We start from the raw sequence: 22,028 nt of genomic DNA, 5'->3' as shown, positions 1-22,028 counted from the left end.
AATCTTTTCCGTGGAGAAGACCCTGAGTAATCTTCTGTCCTGCTTAAAGCCAATTGCATGATGTCATTAAATTTTCTATCTTTTATAAAGGGGTAAATGAGACAATAATAACCATTTCTCCTGTATGTGATCTATAGTTCAGAGACATCTACTGTACATACTGGAAATAAAGTCTGCAACTGATCTTCTAGAGTACTGATATAAATAAACAATAAGGAAGTACAAAGGTTTTCTGGCTTAGGAAATGTGAGTTTCTGAATTCAATTTACATTAATGTCTTCCTTTAAGAGGAAAGTCCAGGGATCTAAGATATACCCCTCTATTTTCCATATTGTTCTGTCATGACATTCAAGTGTATGTGGAACAAAATATGTTCTTGGGACAGCAGAGAGTGTTCAGAGATGTTGAGGGTAACAGGGAATGTGGGATCTCATCACACATGGACCAAAACCTCATTCTTTAGATGTAGGGGTTTTTCTATGTCTTGAGGCAATAAATAAGCTATGCCTGTACTCCATTCTTTCATATTTTAGTTTAAAACATTGTTTTTATTCCCAGTGCATCAGAATCTGTGTTAGAGGCCAAAGCCACTGACTCCAATTCATTGGTGAAGGGAGGGCTTAAAGTGAAGGACAAAATGACGAGAGGAATGAAAGATGTTTCTGAAGACATATGAGTTTAATGCCTGAGGAAAGTTCTGAGACCCTATCTCAAAAACAAAATAAAAATAGTTATGCTTCTGCTAAAAAAAAAAAAAAAGAGACTACAATGAAGGGAAGTATCACTCAGAAGCTCAGCAGCAGCATGGTAGTAATAAAGGAAGGTTGAGGTTGGGAACTGAGTAAGAGTAGTCAATAACAGTGACATCTCATGTGGATGAACAAATGTTATGGAAAGAACTGTTTTGTCCTTTGATGTAATCCTTTTTATCTGTGCCTACAGATTCTCCAAATGAATGTGTCCTGAAACTGGATCTTTTGTAACTGAATTCATTTTGGTGGGCTTAACCTCGAATTCCCCTTGTTCTTCCTGTTTCTAGTAATATATATAGTTACTGCATGGGGAAATTTGGGTTTGACAACACAATTGGACTGAATTCACACCTTCACACCCCCATGTACTTTTTCCTCTTTCACTGGGTCCTTCATCGACCTCTGTTATTCTTCTGTGATTACTCCCAAAATGCTGATGAACTTCATATCAAAGAAGAATACTATCTACTTCAGAGAGTGTATGACTCAGCTTTTTTTTTCTTCTCTGAATGTTACATGCTGACATCAATGGCTGATGATTGCTATGTGGCCATATGTAATCCCCTTCTGTATTACCTTGCCATGTCCCCTAAAGTGGGTTCCAATGCTATGCTTGTTTCCTACTTGATGGCCTTTTCTGGTGCTGTGCCATGTTGGTTGCATGCTGAGACTGACCTGTGATGCAAACATCTTCAACCACTAATTCTGTGACTTCCTCCCTCTGCTCCAGCTCTCCTGTGCTAGCACCCATGTTAATGAGCTGGCATTTTTCCTTGTGGTGGGAATCAACATCACTGTGCCCAGTGTCACCATACTTACATCTGTGGTTTCATTCTCTCCAATATCTTTCAATTACTTCACTGAAGGCAAGTCCAAAGACTTCAGCACCTGCAGTTCCCTCATAATTGCCATTTTCTTGTTCTTTGAATCATATGCCTTTATGAGTCTCAAACCATATTATGCCATGTCAATGGATGAGGGTAAAATCTCTTCTGTTGTCTACACCAACACAGTTCCTTTGATGAACTCCTTAGTATACAGCTTGAGGAACAAAGGCATTAAAATTGCTCTAAGAAAAGCCCTGAGTGGAATGAAATGTTGATCATAAACAGTAGCTTTCTCAGCATGTAGGAGAAGGACAGGGAATTCAGCTTACTAATTTCAATATTTGTGTGGCAGTCTTCTTATCCTGCTTCTTTTTTTTTTAATCAGGGTGAATAATATTTGAGTCTTTTCTTGATAATTTGGTTCTACTTTTTATGGACAATGTCTTCCTTTCATCAGCATTTGTGTATTTCCTTCTCTACTCTTTTATTTTTATCATAATAATGTTAGAGAAGAAATTTATTAAATATAAAATTCTCTTTATTTACTTTTGGCATTTACAGTTCTTGTCTAACTCTGAACATTAAAGTCATGAAGATCATTTAGAAAATTTAGAAAACAAAGAAAAACATAAAAATGTTTCTTCTGATCCTGTCATCCATATACTTGATAAAGTTAAAACACTTGTTTTTTTAGGGACAAAATGTTTAATCTTTGTTTTTTAATTATTATTTTTCATCTGGAAAAAGACAATGGTCTGACAATGATAAAATCATGTAATACTGGGATTCCATTTTGTCATTGTGGGAGGTGGACCTTATCTGCCACTCAATTTTGAGAGCATGAATTAGAGCATTTGTATCCTCATCATTCCATCTTGCACTGGGAAAGAATGCATCTTCTTTAAATTCCAGACATGGAAGTTCCTACAAAACATTTTGTGCATGCAAACAGTATGCATTAAATGTCTGACAAATAATTTTCTCATTTAAGTTGTAAAGAGCAGCACCAGCAAATATTTGATGTATGCATGAGAAAATGAAGCTCAATGATTTACTTAAATTCACTTAATTATTTACTTAAAATCACACAGCTTTTCAAAGACATACTTCAGATTCAACAACTTTCTGATTTTGAGTTTACCATGTTTTCTATTAAACTTTACTAGTTTGTTTGTTTGAGTAAACGTGTAATATGAGATCTTATTTCTATTTTCAAGTGGCTGTATTTTCTTCCAGGGTAACACATGAATTTCTTTCAAAATAAGTATTGCAATTTTTGTTTATAAAGACAGCTTGATGGATTTTTATGTAGTTGGGAGATGATTGACAAAAATATAGAATTTAATTTTTGAAAGAAACATTTGGTGAATAATCCCAGTTGTGATAATGTCTTTTCTAGGATGGAATGTTGGTTTACTTTTTTCATTGAGAAACAGGCAAAAAATGACTGCTCTAAATGTACTCAATCTAATGCTTCAAATGACAGTTTAAACATCCCTTTCAATATAGCTGTAAATATTTTTATTATATTACTGTTTTCTAAACTCATTTTGAAATTTACAAGTTGTTTGTTGGCCTGTTTGGCATTGCTAGGTCCTTGACATATTTAAATGACCACCCATTTCCCATCTGACCCCAATATCGACATGCTTGATTTTCCCTTAATAATTTCTCTTTGTAAAAACTGCTTGATATTATTCAAAGTGTTTTTTTATTTTGCTTACTATGTCTTTTGATCAAATGGCTTTTCTTTTTAAAATAAAAGTGCAAATTTTGAATTCATTATTTGTTTCTTTCCTTATTCCCCAGGCATTTTTGAACTCCCCTCTGCACCCCTTTTAAACTGCTTTCCTGCACACACACAACACATACACAAACACACATGCATGGACAGACACACACACACACACACACACACACACACACAGAATCTTTCACATCTTTAATTTTTTGTCAATAATTACCCAACTAATTTCATGGCATTTGACCTGAGTTTTAAAATTTGCAGGCCCTTCATGGCAGGTAATTCCTGTTCTAGCTTTAGAGAGGCAGTGATCAGCAGGAAGTTCTTGTTGAATGTACAAAAGGAATTAGCTATTACTTTAGTCATTCATTGTTTGTCTAAAGGCAGAGACATGGAGATACCCACATACACATACACAAACACGAACACACATAAAGTTTTTTTTTCGTTTATTCATATGTGCATAAAGTTTTTGGGTCATTTCCCCCCTATTCCCCACCCCCTTCATCTTCCCCCTTCCCCCTCCCTTACTCCTCAACCCCCTCGCTTCCAAGTACAAAACCGTTCTGCCCTTTCTCTAATTTTGTTGAAGAGAGAGTATAAACAATAATAAAAAGGAAAAAGCATTTTTGCCAGTTGAGCTAAGGATAGCTATACAGGGAGATTCCTAGCATTGCTTCCATGTACAAATGTGTTACATTCTAAGTTGATTCTTCTTTTTTTTTTTTCATTTTTCTTTTATTATTCATATGTGCATACAAGGCTTGGTTCATTTCTCCCCCCTGCCCCCACCCCCTCCCTTACCACCCACTCCCCTCCTCCCTCTCCCCCTCCCCTCAATACCCAGCAGAAACTCTTTTGCCCTTATTTCTAATTTTGTTGTAGAGAGAGTATAAGCAATAATAAGAAGGAACAAGGGTTTTTGCTGGTTGAGATAAGGATAGCTATACAGGGCATTGACTCACATTGATTTCCTGTGCGTGGGTGTTACCTTCTAGGTTAATTCTTTTTGATCTCACCTTTTCTCTAGTACCTGTTCCCCTTTTCCTATTGGTCTCAGTTGCTTTAAGGTATCTGCTTTAGTTTCTCTGCGTTAAGGGCAACAAATGCTAGCTAGTTTTTTAGGTGTCTTACCTATCCTCACCCCTCCCTTGTGTGCTCTCGCTTTTATCATGTGCTCATAGTCCAATCCCCTTGTTGTGTTTGCCCTTGATCTAATGTCCACATATGAGGGAGAACATACGATTTTTGGTCTTTTGGGCCAGGCTAACCTCACTCACAATGATGTTCTCCAATTCCATCCATATACCAGCGAATGATAACATTTCGTTCTTCTTCATGGCTGCATAAAATTCCATTGTGTATAGATACCACATTTTCTTAATCCATTCATCAGTGGTGGGGCATCTTGGCTGTTTCCATAACTTGGCTATTGTGAATAGTGCTGCAATAAACATGGATGTGCAGGTGCCTCTGGAGTAACAGTCTTTTGGGTATATCCCCAAGAGTGGTATTGCTGGATCAAATGGTAGATCGATGTCCAGCTTTTTAAGTAGCCTCCAAATTTTTTTCCAGAGTGGTTGTACTAGTCTACATTCCCACCAACAGTGTAAGAGGGTTCCTTTTTCCCCGCATCCTCGCCAACACCTGTTGTTGGTGGTGTTGCTAATGATGGCTATTCTAACAGGGGTGAGGTGGAATCTTAGTGTGGTTTTAATTTGCATTTCCTTTATTGCTAGAGATGGTGAGCATTTTTTCATGTGTTTTCTGGCCATTTGAATTTCTTCTTTTGAGAAAGTTCTGTTTAGTTCACGTGCCCATTTCTTTATTGGTTCATTAGTTTTGGGAGAATTTAGTTTTTTAAGTTCCCTGTATATTCTGGTTATCAGTCCTTTGTCTGATGTATAGTTGGCAAATATTTTCTCCCACTCTGTGGGTGTTCTCTTCAGTTTAGAGACCATTTCTTTTGATGAACAGAAGCTTTTTAGTTTTATGAGGTCCCATTTATCTATGCTATCTCTTAGTTGCTGTGCTGCTGGAGTTTCATTGAGAAAGTTCTTACCTATACCTACTAACTCCAGAGTATTTCCTACTCTTTCTTGTATAAGTTGATTCTTCTTGAACTGACCTTTTCACTAGTTCCTGGTCCCCTTCTCCTATTGGCCACTGTCGCTTTAAAGTTTCTGCATTAGTTCCTTTGCATTGAGGACATCAAATGCTATCATGCTTCTTTTGGTTTCTTACCTATCCTCATACCTCCTTTGTGTGCTCTCACCTTATCATGTGACCAAAGTCCAGTCCCCTTGCTGTATTTGCCCTTGATCTAATGTCCACATATGAGGGAGAACATATGATTTTTGGTCTTCTGAGCCTGGCTAACCTCACTCAGGATGATGTTCTCCAGTTCCATCCATTTACTTGAGAATGATAAGACTTCATTCTTCTTCATGGTGGAATAGAATTCCATTGTGTATAAATACCACATTTTCTTAATCCATTCGGCAGTAGTGAGGCATCTTGGCTGTTTCCATAATATGGCTATTGTGAATAGTGCTGCAATAAACATGGGTGTGCAAGTGCCTGTGGAGTAACCTGTGTCACATTCCTTTGGGTATGTGCCCAGGAGTGGGATTGCTGGATTATAAGGCAGATATATGTTTAGATTTTTAAGAAGCCTCCAAATATTTTTCCAGAGTGGTTGTACTAGTTTACATTCCCACCAACAGTGTGAGAGGGTTCCTTTTTCCCCACATCCTCACCAACACCTGTTGTTAGTGGTGTTTTTAATGATGGCTATTCTAACAGGGGTGATGCAGAATCTTAGTGTGGTTTTGATTTGCATTTCCTTTATGGCTAGAGATGGTGAGCATTTTTTCATGTGATTTTTTTGCCATTTGAATTTCTTCTTTTGAGAAAGTTCTGTTTAGTTTACTTGCCCATTTCTTTATTAGTTCATTAATTTTGGGAGAGTTTAGTTTTTCGTGTTCCCTATATATTCTGGTTTCAGTCCTTTGTCTGATGTGTAGCTGGCAAATATTTTCTCCCACTCTGTGGGTGTTCTCTTCAGTTTAGAGACCATTTCTTTTGTTGTGCAGAAGATTTTTAGTTTTATGAAGTCCCATTTGTCTTTACTTTATCTTAGTTGCTGAGCTGCTGGGGTTCTATTGAGGAAGTCGTTACTTATACCTATTACTTCCAAAGTGTTTTCTACTCTTTCTTGTACCAGCTTTAGAGTTTGGAGTCTGATATTAAGGTCCTTAGTCCATTTTGAATTGATACTAGTACAGGGTGATAAATATGGATCTAGTTTCAGTTTTTTGCAGAACGATAACCACTTTTCCCAACAACATTTGTTGAAGAGGCTATCTTTTCTCTACCATATATTTTTAGCACCTTTGTCAAAAATAAGGTGGATATAGTTGTGTGGATTCATATCTGGGTCCTCTATTCTGTTCCACTGGTCTTATGTCTGTTTTTGTACCAGTACCATGCTGTTTTATTGCTATTGCTTGTAATATAGTTTGGAATAGGGTATTGTGATATCTCCAGCATTGTTCTTTTTGTTGGATATTGCCTTGGCTATTCGTGGTCTCTCATAATTTCAAATGAATTTTAGGGTAGATTTTTCAATCTCTTTGATGAAGGTCATTGGGATTTTGATGGGAATTGCATTAAACATGTAGATTGCTTTTGGTAATGTAGTCATTTTTACTATGTTGATTCTACCAATTCATGAGCATGGGAGATCTCTCCACCTTCTGTAGTCTTCCTCAATCTCTTTCTTCAGGGGTTTGTAGTTCTCCTTGTAGAGGTTATTCACATCCTTTTTTGTTTACTCCTAGGTATTTGATTTTTTTGAGGCTATTGTAAGTGGAATTGTTTTCATATATTCTTTCTCAGTTTGTTCATTGTTGGTGTATAGAAAAGCTGATGATTTTTGTACACTGATTTTATATCTTGCCACTTTGCTGTAGCTATTTATAGTGTCTAGGAGTTTTGAGGCAGAGATTTTTGGGTTTATGGTACAGGTTTATATCATCTACAAATAAGGATATTTTGACAGTTTCTTTACCTATTTGGATTCCTGTTATTTCTTCTTCTTGCCAAATTTCTCTGACAAAGAATTCCAGTATGAGTTCAGTAGGAGTGAGTATAGTGGGCATTCTTGTCTCATTCCTGATTTTAGGGAAAATGGTTTCAGTTTTTCACCATTAAGTGTGATGTTAACTGTAGGTTTGTCATATATAGCTTTTTTAATGTGGAGGTTCTTTCCTTCTATTCTTAGTTTTTCTATGAGCTTTTATCATGAAATTGTGTTGGATCTTGTCAAAGGTTTTTTCTGCATTTATTGAGATGATCATGTGGTTTTTTTCTTTGCTTTTATTAATATGCTGTATTTCATTTATAGATTTGCGTATGTTGAACCACCTCTGCACTCCTGGAATGAAGCTGACTTGGTTGTGGTGAATGATCTTTCTGATGTGCTGTTCAATTCAGTTTGCCATTATTTTATTGATTATTTTCGCATTGATGTTCATTAAGGAGACTGTACTATAGTTCTCTTTTTCGAAAGTGTCTTTGCCTGGTTTTGGGATGAGTGTAATACTGGCTTCATAGAATAGGTTAGGCAGTTTTCCTTCCCTTTCTATTTCATGGAACAGTTTAAGGAGGGTTGGTATTAGTTATTGTTTAAATATCTGATAGAATTCAGCAGAGAATCCATCAGGTCCTGGACTTTTCTTTTTTGGGAGACTCTTGATTGCTTCTTCAATTTCATTTTGTGTTATAGATCTATTTAGGTGATTAATGTCCTCTTGGTTCAATTTGGATGATCATAAGTGTCTAGAAATCAGTCCATTTCTTCATGATTTTCACATTTATTAGAATATAGGTTCTCAGAGTAGTCTCTGATGATTTCCTGGATTTCCACGGTATTTGTTGTTATCTCCCCTTTTGCATTTCTGATTTTACTGATTTGGGTTTTTTCTTTCCTCATTTTAGTCAGGTTTGCCAGGGGTCTACAATCTTATTTATTTTTTCAAAGAACCAGCTTTTTGTTTCATCATTTCTTTTTGTGTTTTTTTAAATTTCTATTTCATTGATTTGAGGTTTTATTTTTATTATTTCTCTCCTTCTGTTTATTTTGGGATTTGCTTGTTCTTGTTTTTCTAGGAGTTTGAGATGTAGCATTAGGTCATTGATATGAGATCTTTTTGTCCTTTTAATATATGCACTCATGGCTATAAACTTTATTCTCAGAACTGCCTTTGCTGTGTCCCATAGGTTCTGGTAGGTAGTGTTTTAATTTTCATTAACTTCCAGGAACTTTTAATTTCCTCTTTTATTTCATCAATGACCCATTCGTCATTGAGCAATATGTTGTTCAGCTTCCAACTGCTTGCACATTTTTTGCTATTATTTTTGTTGTTGAGTTCTAGTTTTAATGCATTGCAATCAGATATAATGCATTGTGTTTTTTCTATTTTCTTATATTTGCTCAGGCTTGCTTTGTGCCCTAAGATATGATCAATTTTGGAGAAAGTTCCATGGGGTGCTAAGAAGAATATATATTGTGCAGAAGTTGGATGAAATATTCTGTAAACATTGGCAAGGTCCATTTGGTGTATGGTATGATTTAGATCTAGGATTTCTTTATTGATTTTTTGTTTGGATGACCTATATATTGGTGATGAGGGGTAGTAAAGTCTCCCATGACCACTGTGTTGGAGTTTATATATATTTTTAGGTCCTACAGAGTATGAATGGTGAAATTGGGTGCGTTGACTTTAGGTGCATATAGGTTGATAATTGTTATTTCCTTTTGGTCTATTTCCCCTTTTATTAGTATGGAATGTCCCTCTTTATCTTATTTGATCAATGTAGGTTTGAAGTCTATTTTGTCCGAGATAAGTATTGTTATTCCTGCCCATTTTGGGGGACCATTGGCTTGGTAAATCTTCTTCCAGGCTTTCACCCTGAGCCTGTGCTTCTTTCTGTCTATGAGATGGGTCTCCTGTAAGCAACAAATTGTTATTTTCATTCAGTGCTCAGAAGACCTCACTCAGTGAATGCTCTTTTTGCTTTTAAGGTTTCTGTTGAGAAATCTGCTGTGATTTGGATGGGTCACCTTTATATGTTATTTGTTTTTCTCTCTCACAGCCTGCAATATTCTTTCTCTATTTTCTGTGCATTTGTTTTAATGATAATATGTCATGTTTTGTTCTATTTTGGTCAAGTCTGTTTGGTGTCCTGGAGGCTTCCTGTACCTGAATGGGCATAATTTTCTCCAGATTTGGGAAATTTTCTGTTATTATTTTGTTGAACATATTACGAATTCCTTTTGCTTGCACCTCTTCTCCTTCTTTAATTCCCATTATTCTCAGGTTTGGTGTTTTGATGGAGTCAGTGAATTCTTGCATATTCCTTTCACGGGTCTTGAGTTGTCTGACTAGTAGTTCTTCAGTTTTTCCTTTAGTTACCATTTCATTTTCAAGTCCTAAGATTTTGCCTTCTGCTTGTTCTAGTCTGCTGGAGTGGCCTTCCATTTTGTTTTGTATTTCTGTTTCATTCTTTTTTCTGAGGTTTTCCATATCACAGTTCACTTCCTCTTTAATATTGTCAATTTTTAATCTGAGTTCATTTATCTCTCTATTTATGGTGTTTTTTGTTTCACTTTGGTGTTTATTCAGGGCTTCTATGTTTTCTTTTATTTGTTCTTGTGCTTTCTCATATTATTTATTTTTATTGTCTTGGAATTTCTTGAGTGTCTCCTGAAATTGGTTGACCATGTCTAGTAACATTTCTATGAAATTCTAATTCATTACTTGCAGTATTTCTTCTTTCAAGGTGTTCTGTGGGCTTCATTGGGTTCCTTGGTATAGTTTCTCTTTGTTTTTTTGTAGTCTGAATCTGGGTATCTGTTTTCTTCATTTCCCTCTGGTTTCTGTACTAATTTATTATTGGGAAAATGGTTTCCATCCTTTTTCTGTCTTCCCATCATTCCACTTCTTGCTATTTACCATCCTCTGTACTGTGTGTAATTTAGTTTATCTAGTTTGCAATAATAAAAGTAATGATATCTAGAATGGAAGAGTAAGAAAAAAGAAAGCAATGAAAGAAAAGAAAAAAGAATAAAATAGAGAACCAAAGAAATTAGCAGGGAGAGATGATGTACTAGTCAACAGTGAACTAAACAAGCATTTAGAGAGAAAGAGAAAAAAGAAGAGAGAAAAAGAAAGAAAAAAAATCCCAGGTTCAGATGCAATGAAGTTTCAGTCTTAGTAGTTCTGGTGTTACTCCTTCAGCATTCAGTCCTGGTGTTGGTATTTGAGTAGTAGATCTGTTGTCTCACCAAAGGAAATAAAAAAATAATAATGATGAAAAAATAAAAAATAAAAAAATAGAAAAGATATATGAAAATATAAAAAAATTTACAATTTCAGATCCAGAAACAATGAAGTTTCAGTCTTAGTAGTTCTGGTGTTGCTCCTTCAACATCCAGTCCTGATGTTGGTATTTAAGCAGTAGCGCTGTTGTTGTCTCACCAGGTGGTTGGGTCAGGAGACAGCTTTGTGAACTGCTATCTGCCCTGTTTCAGGCTGCAGCTCATTTGCCACTTATTGCCAGCTAGTTACTATTGCAGGCTTTATTTTAAGTTCACCCTGGGGGGAGGGAGGAGCCACCACACCCACCTTCTCCAGCAGGCTTTATTTATTTAAAGTTCCTGCAGGGGACTGCCCTTCCCCTCTTCTCAGGTGGGGAGTCCTGCATGCAGGCTACTGTTTCAGGCTTTGTTTATTTAAAGTTCACCAGGAGGACTGCCCCTCCCCTCTTCTTCAGGGCACTCAAGGTGCCCCATCCTCTTTGCTACATGTCCTTTTCAGTTCCTTGTTTATTTTTCAGTTTTTTTTTTCCAGGGCGGAGGTCAGACTGTCCAGGGGGCTATGCTGGTTTATTCCAGGGGATAAACCTAGCTGTGGGGATATTGCATGCCACTTATTTGCTCACCTGTTGGTCTGTGTCTCCCAAGCAGGTTAGGAGCCAGTGTTTGGTGGCACAGGAGCCTTCCTGGTTTCTCTGTATAATGTGGCATGGAGAAGCTATGTGCAGGCTGGGGGTTCTGAGTGTTGGAGTTTTGCTTCTTCTTGGTTGTTTTTCCTGCCAAGTGTGGCTCCATGTCTCAGTAAGATTGTTGCTTTATAGAGCTCACACTATCTGCTTCTTCCCTCTAGTCACCATCTTGGATTTCTCTCACATGAAGTTTTGCAGTATGTGGAGATGCACTGTGTGACACAAATCTAGCATGGTCATAAACTCCTACACAGTTTTACTTTTATTAGTTACATTATAAATGGAGTAGATTATAAAATTAGTCTTGCATACTCAAAATTATTCCTGTAAAATTGATTATTTTGGTATAAAGTTGGGGACTGACATGAAATTTTTCCACAGTATGGCACTGTCTGTTTTTCTCTCTGGCATTGGGACATTTCGCTGTTATGTTGAGCACTAGATGAAGTAAGTGGTTTGTATGAAGAGATTTTGCATACTAAATAAATACTATTGAATATTAAGACATCACTTCTTGACATGCTGAAGGCAGACAGACCCTCCATCTTCCTCAGTGAATTGGAGACAGTGTAATGTGTAGTGTTTGAAGTCTCTCTCTGATGTCACCTTGAAATAACTTGCTGCAAATAGCAATATACAGAGACACATGTGTGCACTACAAGTATATGTAGGAAGAGCAAAGATGAATTTTATGGTGACAAATCTCTGACTTGAATATTTAGATTGACATTCCCAAACTTGTACTGTCAGCAGTGTTTGAGACTGTGAATTGCTTTCATGCATTGTTTAGGCAAAAACCTCTGATACCTACTCATAGAAAACAAAAGGTCCTTTTTATAAGTCCTTAATTTTCTTAGCCCTTACATATTCTCCAACAAAAGCTAAATTCACAAGATTTTTATGAATAAATTTTTGATTCCTATTTTGTTTTGCACATTTTAATAGGTTTTCACATGTATGTAATGTACTTTGATCACATTCATCCCGCATTGCCCTTTCTTTTCCTTTTCCCCCTCACATTGGTTACCTCCATGTCCCGAATAGTCCCACTCCTTATTTCATGCCCTTTTGTCTTCTAAAATCTAGATTACACACACAAGAGAAAACATGGAATATTTGTCCTTTGGAGTTTGGCTTATTTAGCTTAACATGCTGATTTCCAGTTGCATCCATTTTCCTGAAAATGACATCATTTCATTCTTCTTTATGTTGAATAAAACTCCACTGCTTACATAGACCACATTTTCTTTATTCATCGTCTGTTCTTGGGAAACTAGCCTTTATTCCATAACTTGCTATTGTGAGTACTGTTGTTATAAACATGGATGAAGAGTCATTTCTATTGTATCTGACTCATATTACTTCAGGTAGTACATTGAATAGTATAGCTGGATTATATGGCATTTCCACTTTTAGTTTGATTCTTGTTTTTTGAAGCTAAGTTTGGAACTATGACTCATTATAGAAATTATAATGGATAGCAGAATTGTGTGTGTCAAACAACTGTGAAGTAAACAATAAAGTGAAACTTCATCTGCCATATCTCAGAACATGTGTTTTACAGTTGATGCAATTTTAACCACTGATACAAATATTTACTTCTTTCTGGGTATATTGTCTTGTCCTTTTCCTTATTCTATTACCTACTTGTCCAACCTGCCTAAAGAAATCTTTGATTGCCTAAGACTGGTTGTTTCTTGATTTTTATTGGTGTTTTCCTCTTTTATAATGTGTATCAAGTTGCATTATAACTGTTGTTTATACAGATATATAAATATTAATAAAGTGCAACTAGAAGCTGATTCTTTTCCCTCAAAATGAGTGAGCATTTGCACAGAGAACATTTGAGAGTATGTATGAAAAACAAGCAAACAACAAAAATAATGTTCCAATGCCATTTCTTGTTTTCTAGGTAATGAAGAAGAAAATTAGTAAAGTCAGACTTTATAATTTTTTGTCATTCTAAGTAGGACCATACATCCTCACTGAGGATGGTTGGTGGTGTTGATTTAACATTATAAGAGTCCTTTCTTGCCTAGTCTGACAGGAAACCCACTAATACTGGAAAGTCTCAGAAGCTACATGTCTTAGGTTTCTTTGTTGAGATGTACCTTTTGATACTTATGGGGCCAACTGGTTACATATTTGACTCTTGTGAACTATTGCCTTGAGTTACCAGAGACTCAGGAGCCAACAAAATTAATATCTGGTATATCCATATCCTTATCTGTTTCTATGTATGTATGTGTATGTGTATATTCATCTGTCTATTTCATTTTTCTATTATATATCTATCTATCATTTATTATTTATCTACCTACCTATCTATCTATCTAAATGAGTTAAATGTCTGGGGCTTTAGTGAGTCATAAGTGTCTGCTAGATGACGTCAAGATGCTTGAAGTTTAAAATAGTTGCTTCTTGAGTTTTTTCTTTACACATTATTTTTGGATGTTTAAGTAATGAGTGACATTAATCAGATTATAAAAGAAGCTCTCCCTTTAAAATTAGAATATATCATTTTACTGAAGATGATTAAATTGGTACAATTCCTAGAAACTATAAGATAGAAAGATGAAAATTATGGGTCCTATATTTATATTTTTACTTATCACTAAGTTTAATAATATATGATTTTTATTGAAAAACTGTATTTTCATCTGTAGGTGATTTCTTAATTTTAACCCTTTCTACTAACTCAATATGGACCAAAAACTATTGCTAATATTTTAATTGATAGTTCTAAGGCCAGGTCAATTGCCACATTTAGAATCCCTTTTTAAAGAAAAACTTCTTGGGGTACACAAGATTTGGAGTGACTAAAATGAAAATGAAATTGATCAGGAAATATAAAAGATCAATTGCACTTGTCTTCTCTTTTCCCTCTCCTTCTGCAACAGTCTAACATAAGAACACATTACAGAACCAACCCTTTAGTAGGAAATAATCAGCACATATGTTGGGTTCATGGACCCAGTGAGTCTTATCACTGTACAGTTTCTCTAATTTTAACAGGAAAAATGTTTAAACAGTAGATCTTAAGCATCCTTTTCAAGTAGAATATTTTAGTGTTAAACAAATTAATTTTGCATTTTAAGACCTCCACTTCAGCACCACAGACTCTAAGAAGGAGAAGCAATCCCAGATGGGACAGTATTGTATCTGGAATTACATTATATTTTGAGGATATAATGAATCAAGCATTTCCCTAATTCATTGAGGAAGTAAAATATAATTAGATATCTGGCAAAATATACTTTTAGGCTAGTCTAATTGCCTGTGGAAATTAAGATTATTCATATTAATCTGAAAGACAAAATTCAGTAGATTATCTTATTGAAACAAAACTACTAGCATATGAAGACAAGCATGATTATGATTATTTTATCATTAATTTTTATAATAAAACCCAAAAAATCTGAATTTCTAGAAATGTGGAGTGGTCAAATATATAATGATACATCAATGACATAGCATATTGGAGATGTTTCAGAGAAGTGTTGTTTAGATGACAAAAAGAAGCCGGGAACTAGGGGTTCATGCTTAGAATCCTAACCACTTGGGAGGCTGAGATCAGGAGGATCATGATTCAAGGTCAGCCTGGGCATCTCAACCATTAGCTGGTAATGGTGGTATATGCCTGTCTTCTTAGCCTACTTTTGATAGGGAGGATCGTGGTTTCAGGCAAGCCTGGGTAAAAACGTTTGCAAGACTGATATCAATGGAGAAAAGCTGAACATGATGGTGTGTGCCTGTCATCCCAGCTATGGTAGGAAACATAAAATAGGAGGATCCTGGTCCAGGCTGATCTGGGCAAAAATGCAAGACCGTATCTTCAGAACAAAACAGAGCAGAAAAGGCTGGAGGCAAGGCTCAGCACTAGAGTGCCCCCTAGCAAGCATAAAGCCCTGAGTTCAAATCCCAATACTGAAAAAAATTGGATGATAGAAGAAATAGGTAGAAAATACCTCTGTGAATCAAACGCATGGCCCCTGTGAATGCATTTGATTACTTGATCAAGTAATAACATATGGGAGCATTTTTGCAAGTTTTTGATTTAGTGATTAAGATCACTATCAAGGGGTACCAAGAAGGGAAAGCTAGTACTGAGTAAAAATAAAGTGTTTTTTAAAAAAGTTTTAAAACTGTTCAGTAACAGGCAATCACATGTGTCATAATGTTAAACTTATAAGCATATAAGAAATTATATATGTGGATTTCATTCATTTTCAAGTGGTATTTCTAATAAGTCACTAGCTATGCAAACAACTGTACCTAAAAGTTTAAGAAACAGCCAAGAGAAAGAGGAGGGAACAAAGCATTTCCTGCATTATATGCATTTGGATGTGTGAAATCACTGATGTGAAGTTTTGAGTATACTAGAGAGTTATCAAAATCACCAGGATTAAAGCATCCTAATCTGTGTCTAAATTATTTCATAATTCTGTCTTTCCTAAAGGAATTGAATTTTGCAGGGACTCCTGGTGAAGTCTTTATGTTAAGCCTCTAAATCTTAAAATTCAGAATAAAATCACTTACATAATGCTACCTGGTGTTACCTCAAAAATGAAGAGTGCAATGTAGATTCCATTTTTAAAGTTTAATGATTATGACTAGGACAAAACATAATTAAAACTTATGATCTTCATTGACTGATGAAATTTTGGAACTAATAAAACCCATGAGGTTCTCTATACAAAAAGAAGAAGAGTGGCTTTGGCAGTTATGTCTATTGTGTGCAATTTTTGTGTGAACATGTTTTACCCACTTAGGTGAATATTTCTGATGAGGACAGCTTTATGAGAAACTTTCAAACTCTTCTAACTAGACAACCATTTTTAATTCTATTCTTCTGCATCCTCATTGCACAGGTTATAATCATTTATAATAAATTTAATGCATTTAATAGGTTTTAAATGATACCTCATTATGGTTTTAATTTGCATTTCCCTACTGTATGATTTTGAGCGTGTTTTCTCTTTTAGATGTTATTTTGTAAAGACTATTTTCAGGTTCACAGATTGCCCATATAAGTTCTCTTTCCCCACAAGTGCATAATGCATAGCTAACCACACAATTAATATCCCCCACAGTGACATATATCATGTACATATAACATATTATTCATAAACTTATATACATGCAAACTTATATATATATGTATATATGTTTCAATATGTGCATACATCACACATGCACACATATTCATCCCAAATCAATAATTTAAATTAGTGTTTGCTCTTGGTGTTGTATATTTTATGGGTTAGGGCAGATGTATAATGGCTTATGTGCATCATTACAGTATTATCCAGAGAGCTCTCACTGCCCTAAACATCATCTCTACTTTGTCTATTTGTCCCTTTTTCACTCTCAAATCCCTGACAACTACCAGTGTCTTAACTGGCACCACAGTTTTTGCTTTTCAGGAGACTCATATAGTTGGAATAATACATATGTCCTTTTCAAATTGACTGTTTTTGGTTAGGTAATAAGCATTTAACATTCTTCCATGACTTTTCATGGCTTGGCAGTTCATTTTTTAGTGTTGAATAATACTTCATAGACTAGATCACAATTTATTCATCCATTTGCTTACCAAAGGACATTTTGGTTGCTCTCAAGTTTTGGCAGTTCCAAATAAAGCTTCTGTGAACAACAGTGTGTAGCTGTCTTTATGAATAGTTTTCAAAGGACTACATGTTCTTATTCACATGTGAAAGTTTAAAAACAATCAATTAAAACATACAATATAGAATAATAGAGGCTGAGGGGAGGGTGAATAAATGAGGCTGAATTTGATGAGTCAAAACTGAGTACACGGAACCACACTAACATGCAGAATTAATACATGTTAATAAATTTAAAAAATAAAAGAGCCCACTGGTGTATCTTTTTCAATATCACAAGTAGTTATCGGGTATCTTAGGGCCATTCATAATCTCTTAAATTTGGATCATTTTCTGTAATGTTGAATTATAAGTTTCCCCTTTGTTCCCTAATATAGTGTGTCTAGTAGTTTCAAAACCATTTGAATCATTAGAAATAACCTAAATAAAACACAGTAAAGAATAAGCTTCAAACTGAAATGGAAGACTAAAATGTCAACATGAATAATATTAATTTGAGTGCTTCAAAAATATAGTGCTTAAATGTTTTGTTCTGTCTCTCTTGCTAAAGTGATTTCAAAGATATGTGCATACAAGACTCTGCTTTGAGTGAAGACTGTACTTATTTTGAGAAACTTGAAAGCATTTAGGTAGTCTTTTTGACTAATAAGAGAAACCTCCTTATATAAGAATAGAATGATGGCTTTCCTTCCTAATCCAACACATGTAAGTGGTGAGTAAATATATATTTATGTATATTTATTTTTCAAAACCGTAAAATTTTATGATTTTTTACATATGTATATCTGTATATTCCATGATAGTTGAATTGATTTAAAGCTTAAAAGAGTAACTAAATGAAAAAGTATTTTAAAAAGTAAATAAAAAATTAAGTATATTCTTTAGCAATACTTAAAAATAACATGTTTTACCTTAAAATGACAATTATGCTCACTTAAAATAACAAGTGTATTATATTTCTTATTGCACACTGTTCATAATCTTGTTTGTGGCAAACAGTGTTGATGTCCTACCCAAGTCATATTTCTCCTCCCTGTTTCCCTAATACCAGCAACTTCATATTATAACACAGGGGAAAAATGAGAATGATTGAATTTGTGAGTCTCCTTCCAATTAGATTAGCTGTATTATGTCATCCTCTACTGAAAAGACAAAGGGAAGTCCTCTGTTGGCTGCAGAAAAGATATTTTTCATGTTACATAGAAAGACATGTGAGGCGAGTTCTCTTTCCTTCTCGTCTGGCTTTCTTCTTTCCTTGTAGTTGTGTTTTTATGTGATTCTTGGAGCTATAATAGCTATTTTGTGACTATGAGGTGATAAGCCTGAGACTAAGGCCAACAGACTGAAGATGGTGGTGTGGAAGAGCCTGGTTCTTGATAAAGATTGTTTAGTTAATGAACCAACCCTAGGAATTCTACCTCCAGATTTATGCTTACTTTAGAAAAATAAACCCCTAAATAAAATGGGTGATGGGTGTTTTAATTAAGCATATGCTTAAATATCCCTAAGTAAGCAGTTATAACTCTGATATAATTTCTTCTTTAATTTTAAACCTGACTGGATCACAGTTTTGAGATATTATTTTATGACTTCAATTCCCCAGAGTGTAGTGAAGCACCATTGGAAATTCTTATGCTAGGGAGGAACAGAGATGTGCTTTCAGAGCTTATTTTAACAGTAGTGCAGAAACTACACAAAGGAGGAAAAATGCTAGAATAACAGATAGGGGCCACTACAATTGGCCAGTACAGTTCAACTAACCCAAAGAATTCCTAAACTGGTGTGGTGGCAGGGGAAAGAGATGGAAGTCATTGACCTTGTAGACTCTATTCTTAAGGTGTGAGAAATGTGGCAAAAATACTGAGATTTCAACCAGAGAACAATGTACTTTGTATAAATATTTTAGAATTTCTTACTCTGTACTCTGTGCTACACTTAGCACCAGGAACAAGGCAGAAGTGATTTTTATCCTTACAAAATTTGTACTTTTTAAGGGAAAAACAGTAGTTAAAAGGAGAAAAATGCCTGATGAGTGCAATGATATGGGATCTACCACAATTATGAGAATATAAATAACAATGTCTGACTTTTCTAGGTAATGTGCCAGCACTGTTCTAATCATCTGACTCAATATCTTATTTAATTGTCATGACTGTCTCATGAAAGATGTGCTTCTAATCATCATACCTGTTTGAGAAAAGGTGAACCTGAAGCAAAAACAGTTTTGGTAACTTCTGAAATTAATTATTGCATTTAAACTACAAGGAAGATCATCAGCCTGAAATTTCTGATTGTTGATTAGAAGTACGAATGTTAGAAGGAAGAAAATAGTTTTTCTTTTTTATATTTTTTTTATTTTGAAAATAGTTTTTCAAGTGAGGTATTTGTATAGGTGAGTTGGCCCATGCTTGTAATCCCAGCTACATGTGAGGCACAAATTGGGTGGGTTAAGGTCACAGCCCAGCCTGCATGAAAGTTAGCAAGAGCACATTTCAACAAAGAAGTTGGGTACAATGACCCACACTGTAATCCCAAGTACACTATAGGAGGACCCTGATCCAGGCTGCCTGGGCCAAAAATGTGAGACCCTAACGTGAAAAATAATTAAAGCAAAAAGGGCTAGGATCAAGTGGTAGATTACCTGCTTATCAAGTGCAAGGCCTTGAGTTCAAACCCTAGTACCATCAAAATTAATAATACTAACTGCAGTATTCCATGAAAGACAATTGAACTGGAATATTACAATTCTTAGTGATATTCCAATAAAGAAAATAGGAAGAATGGAGCTAGAACACGTGGAAATTTCTCATTTAGAATGTGGGAAGAAAGAGAAACAAGGCAATGCATTTCCCATCAGATGTGGAGACAATGGGGAGGTGGGAGTTTATTTTTGGCTCTGCCTTGGGAATTGTACATGCCCAAGGGTGAAGGGAAAACTTTTGAGTAAGATTTTGAGTCACCCAGGAACTAAAGACAGATTATGGTCTGGAGTGAAAATACAATCCCTTTACATTCTTTTCCAGACCTGTTCTCTGGGGAAGAGACCTAACAAGCTTTTATTCTGTTTATTGTTAAGTGCATTTTCACATGAAGTCTTCCACATCTTATCAAGTGGCAAATGTGGTAGTAGGGATGACTCATTGTTCTCAGTTATGTGAAATGATCTAAAGTCACAAGTAGAAAATATGCTCTGTATTTCATCAACATTTCCAGGACACATAAGAGATTAAGTATGTGCTACATCCTCCTAACATCAAGGGCACTGAAGACACAAAGCTTGAAATAGGTGCTTTGCCCCGTGGTAGTGAATAAAAAGCATAAAGAAGCACCAACGTTTTTTGATGGTGAGTTTATGAATGCCATGTATATTTATGATTCTCTTTATTTGAGATGAAACCTTAGGGATCTAAGATAGTCCTGCTTCCATTTTTTTATTCCTTAGATTCAAGTATAACCAGCAGGAGAATCAACAGAAAGACAGCTCAGAGATCAAAGTTAAGAGGCATGAGGGGAATCAGAGTGTATAAATGTTTACTAAGTTTCCTTTCCTAGAACAGAACCCAGTGTTGTAGATTTAGGCTTTGATTCTGTGACATGCAGAAGTAAATAACCTTTCCTATAGTTTGGTCCCTCACCTGTGAATGAGAAGCAATGTTTTGGTTCTCACCTTACCATAGTCCTATCTGCATTAGAAGACAGTATAATACTGTTAAGATTTCTGCCTCTAATTTTATTGGTGAGGGGTAGAATAAGTGAAGGAACAAGAAATGATATGAGACAAGGTTTATTCTGTCCTGTTTCTCCCCTTCTCTCTTGGTTTGTGAGTATCATGCTTCATGTAGCAGCTCATACGTTTACTCATAAGTTTAATTTAGAGAGGTGTTGTACATGGTTGACTCTGGAAGAATGTAATAACAACACTCAGTGGTAAAAGCAGATTCTGTGGGATCAGATTGGGCAAGACTTGGACATTGCCAGTGTATACCCCACTTTTATGTTAAGAGATGTTGTGGGAACAGATGGGTTGTACTCTGATGTAACACCTTTCCCCTGTGTCCACAGATTCCAATAAAGAATGGATCTTGGAAATGGCTCTTTTGTCACTGAGTTCATCCTTGTGGGGTTAACAGACCAGCCAGATCTCCAACTCCCCTTATTCATCCTGTTTCTAGTAATATACGTGATCACTGCATTGGGAAATTTGGGTTTGATAATTCTAATTGGGCTAAATTCACACTTTCACACCCCTATGTACATTTTCCTCTTTAACTTGTCCTTCATAGACCTCTGTTATTCTTCTGTGTTTACACCCAAAATGTTGATGAACTTTATATTGGAGAAGAATATTATCTCTTATGTAGGGTGCATGACCCAACTCTACTTTTACTGTTTTTTTGTTATTTCTGAATGCTACATGTTGATGTCAATGGCCTATGATCGCTATGTGGCCATCTGCAATCCACTTCTGTATAACAGTGCCATGTCCCCTAAAGTGTGTTCCTATCTTATGCTTGGCTCATACTTGATGGCACTATCTGGTGCCATGGCCCACACAGGATTCATGGTAAGACTAACCTTCTGTGATGTAAATGCCATCAACCACTATTTCTGTGACATCCTGCCTGTGATGCAACTCTCTTGTACTAGCACCTATGTCAATGAACTGGAAGTTTTCACTGTGGCAGGTATCAACATCATTGTGCCTAGTGTCACAATTCTTATCTCTTATGGTTTCATCCTCTCCAGCATTTTTCACATAAGCTCCACTGAAGGCAGGTCTAAGGCCTTTAGCACCTGCAGCTCCCATATAATTGCTGTTTCCCTGTTCTTTGGATCAGGTGCATTTATGTACCTTAAGCCATCTTATGCTGGGTCTATGGATGAGGGAAAAATCTCTTCTGTCTTTTATACCAATGTGGTTCCCATGATGAACCCCTTAATCTATAGCCTGAGGAACAAAGAAGTAAAAGTTGCCCTGAGAAAAACCTTGAGCAGAAGAAAGTTTTGA

General features: G+C 35.7%; 1 protein-coding gene and 1 pseudogene across 1 annotated transcript; both read left to right on the top strand.

Moving 5' to 3' along the window:
- The first annotated feature begins 955 nt into the window (after window positions 1–955).
- Window positions 956–1,854, top strand: LOC109678179 (olfactory receptor 8B3-like; annotated as a pseudogene).
- Window positions 1,855–17,856: 16,002 nt separating this feature from the next.
- LOC109678164 (olfactory receptor 8B3-like) lies at window positions 17,857–22,028 on the top strand. Its single transcript, XM_020153821.1, has 2 exons — window positions 17,857–17,864; window positions 21,095–22,028. The coding sequence occupies exons 1-2, from the start codon at window positions 17,857–17,859 to the stop codon at window positions 22,026–22,028; spliced, it is 942 nt and encodes a 313-aa protein (XP_020009410.1).

This window comes from Castor canadensis, chromosome 2 (assembly GCF_047511655.1).
Source record: "Castor canadensis chromosome 2, mCasCan1.hap1v2, whole genome shotgun sequence".
NCBI classification, from domain to species: domain Eukaryota; kingdom Metazoa; phylum Chordata; class Mammalia; order Rodentia; family Castoridae; genus Castor; species Castor canadensis.
This window is presented reverse-complemented; position numbering and strand designations above follow the sequence as displayed.